Consider the following 3,697-nt stretch of genomic DNA (forward strand, 5'->3'; position numbering starts at 1 on the left):
GTCATTAAATCCTCGTCTTCCTTCCTTCCTTCCTTGGTTCTCTCTCTCTCTCTCTCTCTCTCTCTGTTCCTCTCTCTTTAGAAGATGTGTAGAATTCATCCTACAGAGAGTAGTCATGCCATAGAGTTGAGTAGGAAGAGTGATGAGCCCTCGGTGTACACAGTGTGGAAGAAGTCGAGCATGGCATTCCATGGGATGGATGGGTTCTCGGTTTATGACAGCAGTGGTGGATTAGCTTTCCGGGTGGATAACTACTCGAGGAGGAATAGGTGTTTCACAACAGAGGTCCTGCTAATGGATGGAGATGGGAGGGCACTCCTGGCTCTAAGGCCTCAGGTAGCAAATGGAGATTTAATTCCTATTGTTTAGTTTGTTTTAGTATTGATCATGTTGATCTCCTTTTTCTCTTTTACATTTCTGTTCATCTTTCTGCACGAATTAATTAAAAAGACTCATACTTTGTTAGTATCAATTCCTTATAAAAGCTCCACCCAAGTAGATGCCAAAGGTTATGGAATTTATAAAAGGCTCTCTCCTGCTTCGATCAAAAAGTTGAGATGAATGTCGAAAAGAACACTAATTATATTCTATTTAATAGGGCCTCGGATAATTTTGACCCACATCTGGGAATCCAAGGAAAGCCTGGATTCTTTTTTCAGAGAGGGACCTCGTGAACTAGCAACCACAACTGAAAGACGTCAAATATGTACCACTTGATACTCACTATAAGATTCAGTTAGACCAATCAAGCAACTTTAGAAGAACAAAGAAAATAAAATATGAAGAACAATAAAAGGTTTGCAACTATCAAGAATCATGTAATTACAATTGGTTGAGTGTATGATAATGAAAAAACATCATTACAATTACACCAAACTAAATAGTTATAACTCCTAGCAGATCCTGAGCATGCATAACCAATGGAATGGATACAAAGGAGAAGAAGGCTGGAACAAAAGGTCCAGATCCCATGTGTTCTCAATGAGGAGGTGCTCAATTCTCCAAAGCACTGACGAGGCAGAGGTATTCATGGGTAGCCCAGATAACAAGTCCCAGATGCCCAGCTTCCTAATCGAAGGCTGCTTCTGGAGAAGATGCTGCAAAGTCCGAGGAAGTGAAGGAAAGGAAGTGGCACGTATATGTAGAAAGAAGGTCGGCACATCAGTGGTACTCGGAGACGATGTCTTCAGCCTCGTCGTTCAGCCAGGAGCCGATTGTGAGCTCATAATGGCTTTCGTTGTCATTATGGATCGCATATGCCAGAAGCCATTCACTCCTTTAATGTGTTCTTGACAAAACTGAACTAAATTCTGTTTAGCTCTTCATGTACGGTGCTACTCTCTCGCCGTAAAGGGTTGTTGTGCAGCACCATATATGCCAATCATTGGAAAAGATTAACTGCGGCAGCAAGCAATGTGCACCTGAATTTTTGTATGATGTACAGCTTGAAAAAACTATAAAAAAGATTAAACAAGAAGGTGCATGGGAAGAAGGTGCATGGGAAACTTTGATGCAATATGAATTGTAAGCAGAAGATCCTAAAGTTTCACTGTTTTACCAGTCCAACAAAGAGAAACTTTTCTTCTCTGAATGAGTTATAATTGAAAAGCAGCTCAAGATCCAATTTGGAAAAGCATGTTTTAGTACATGAAGAATTAAAAGAAAACAATATGAAATTTGGTAAGTATTAATGGGTGGAAGATCCTCTACCTCGACGAGTAAAGCATGAGAAATCTTGGGAAACTGGATATATCAAGCAGCCAATGACTGTAGGTTGGGTAGCTTCTGTTATCTTTTCTTCCACTTACATGAAAATGGGAAGACAATTCCAGTGCATTGCTATTGTTTCAAAAATCCCCAAGTTGGCTATTAATAACAACGTAAATGAAACCAAGTAAGAGAGGCGAATGCCCCAAAACTGATGGACCTAATTGACTTTTTCCTATTGCAGCTTTTCAAGTCGATTTCCTACAACTCCTAGTGCCCGAAAGGACCGGAATTACTTTCACTGATCATCTGATAAGTATCTTTACATCCAAGGGAACTCGTAAAGTTAAAGACCTTTAAATCCAACATGATACAATCTAATTTTCATCTGATTCACTTGCATGAAGATTACTCGTAGAAAAATTTAAGAGCTCGTAAAACAAAACGTCGAGTTAATAATCAACATTAAGCAAAGAAAACGTATTATTTTGGTTAAAATTGCAGAAATGAAGCACCAAGCAACAAAAAAGAAACAATAGACATCACATTGTACTAAAAAAAAGCTACCACTTTTATCAGTACCTCCTTCCAAACACATCGAATCATTTCGATATTGCTCGGATTTGCTACCAATCTAAAAGAAAGAGGAAATGGAAAAGGACGAAAAGACTCAAACCTAAAGCCAATTGCCAGTACGTACTCCGCGGAAGAGTGTCATTTGTTTGTTCCCTTCATAAAGGATTAGGCTTCGGCCCAAATTAACGTTACAGGCCCAACCCATAGTAAGTGGGGCTGTGCATGAATATTTTATTTTTTAAAATACCCCTCATTTAACATTAAAATCTGGCCTCACTTTTTATTTTTGCCTTTAATCTTAAAAGGCTTACTCAGGAATATTAAGAATATTTTACATCTATAGTTAATTTTAACTTATCTATACTGTAACGGCCCTCTCAGTGTCTGAATGATAATAAAAACAAAACTTAAGATTTTTTTAACTAATTTTGCTAGACTTTTATTTTTAGATCCTCATAAAGAATGGCCTTCCAAGTTCCAACCTAACTTTAATTTGTGCTTCATGATGTAAAACTTGCAGGTGTTAGTACTAACGTTTGTCGTTCTTTCTGATAGGCTGTACTAATATTTGTCTTATAATTCATTGTTTAAGACTTAGATGTCATAATGTGCTAAATGCACTACCATTTAATAAATTGTTGCTAATTAGTGGATGAAGCACCCAAACTATAACATGACACAGTTTCCATTATCGAAGTCGTGCTCGGGTTGAAGAGTGCTCTTGCTTAACGGATTGAAAAAGACTAAGCTGAATCCTTAATTTGCGGGTTGACTTTACTGCCTCATCTTCTTGACTTTGGCCATGCATGCATCATGCAGGTAACATTTTTTTTTTATGCCAGTGGGTGGTGTTTGGTTGACATTTTACAACTGTTAGCTGAATCAGCAAGCACTGTGCGTTGACCCTTGTGGCAATGGATATATATTACGTTGACGCGGATGTCAAAGAGTAACTTTTCTCTCGATCACAAAGTGATGGGTTGCCACTTTCTGTTGACTTTCCAAAGTGGTCCTAGCTTGGATGCAACTTGGAAGTCACTTTCTGCAATTTTGAACTCCGGCAAGTACGTTGGATTAGCTCTAACTTTTAATCTGACATGCTTCGCATGATCTTCGGCAGATATCTTAAAAGTTCGTTGCATTATTTAGCTTGCTTATTTTGGCTGGGTACATGTCGAGTAAAGCTAGAATTAATCTGCTATATATGAATCATACAGTGCACTTGCAATGTCTATGAATCTGTGTGCCAAATTATTTGATCCATATCTGAGAACTTGCATGTGCATTCCACAAGATATAGCCTTAAAGATATTGTATTATATCCGTGTAGATATGGTAATCAAGTGGTGCATGGAAAACTTACATTCTTCTCTTCTGTTCCAATGATTTAGTGGTCCCTTTGATGGATTAGGTC

General features: G+C 38.2%; 1 protein-coding gene across 1 annotated transcript; it reads left to right on the top strand.

Annotated features, from left to right (window-relative positions):
* LOC140776364 (protein LURP-one-related 5-like) lies at positions 1 to 1,603 on the top strand. Its single transcript, XM_073120041.1, has 2 exons — positions 1 to 336; positions 901 to 1,603. The coding sequence occupies exons 1-2, from the start codon at positions 85 to 87 to the stop codon at positions 1,291 to 1,293; spliced, it is 645 nt and encodes a 214-aa protein (XP_072976142.1). The 5' UTR covers positions 1 to 84; the 3' UTR covers positions 1,294 to 1,603.
* The last annotated feature ends 2,094 nt before the right edge of the window (positions 1,604 to 3,697 follow it).

This window comes from Typha angustifolia, chromosome 14, assembly GCF_048772165.1.
Source record: "Typha angustifolia cultivar Huaian chromosome 14, ASM4877216v1, whole genome shotgun sequence".
NCBI classification, from domain to species: Eukaryota; Viridiplantae; Streptophyta; class Magnoliopsida; order Poales; family Typhaceae; genus Typha; species Typha angustifolia.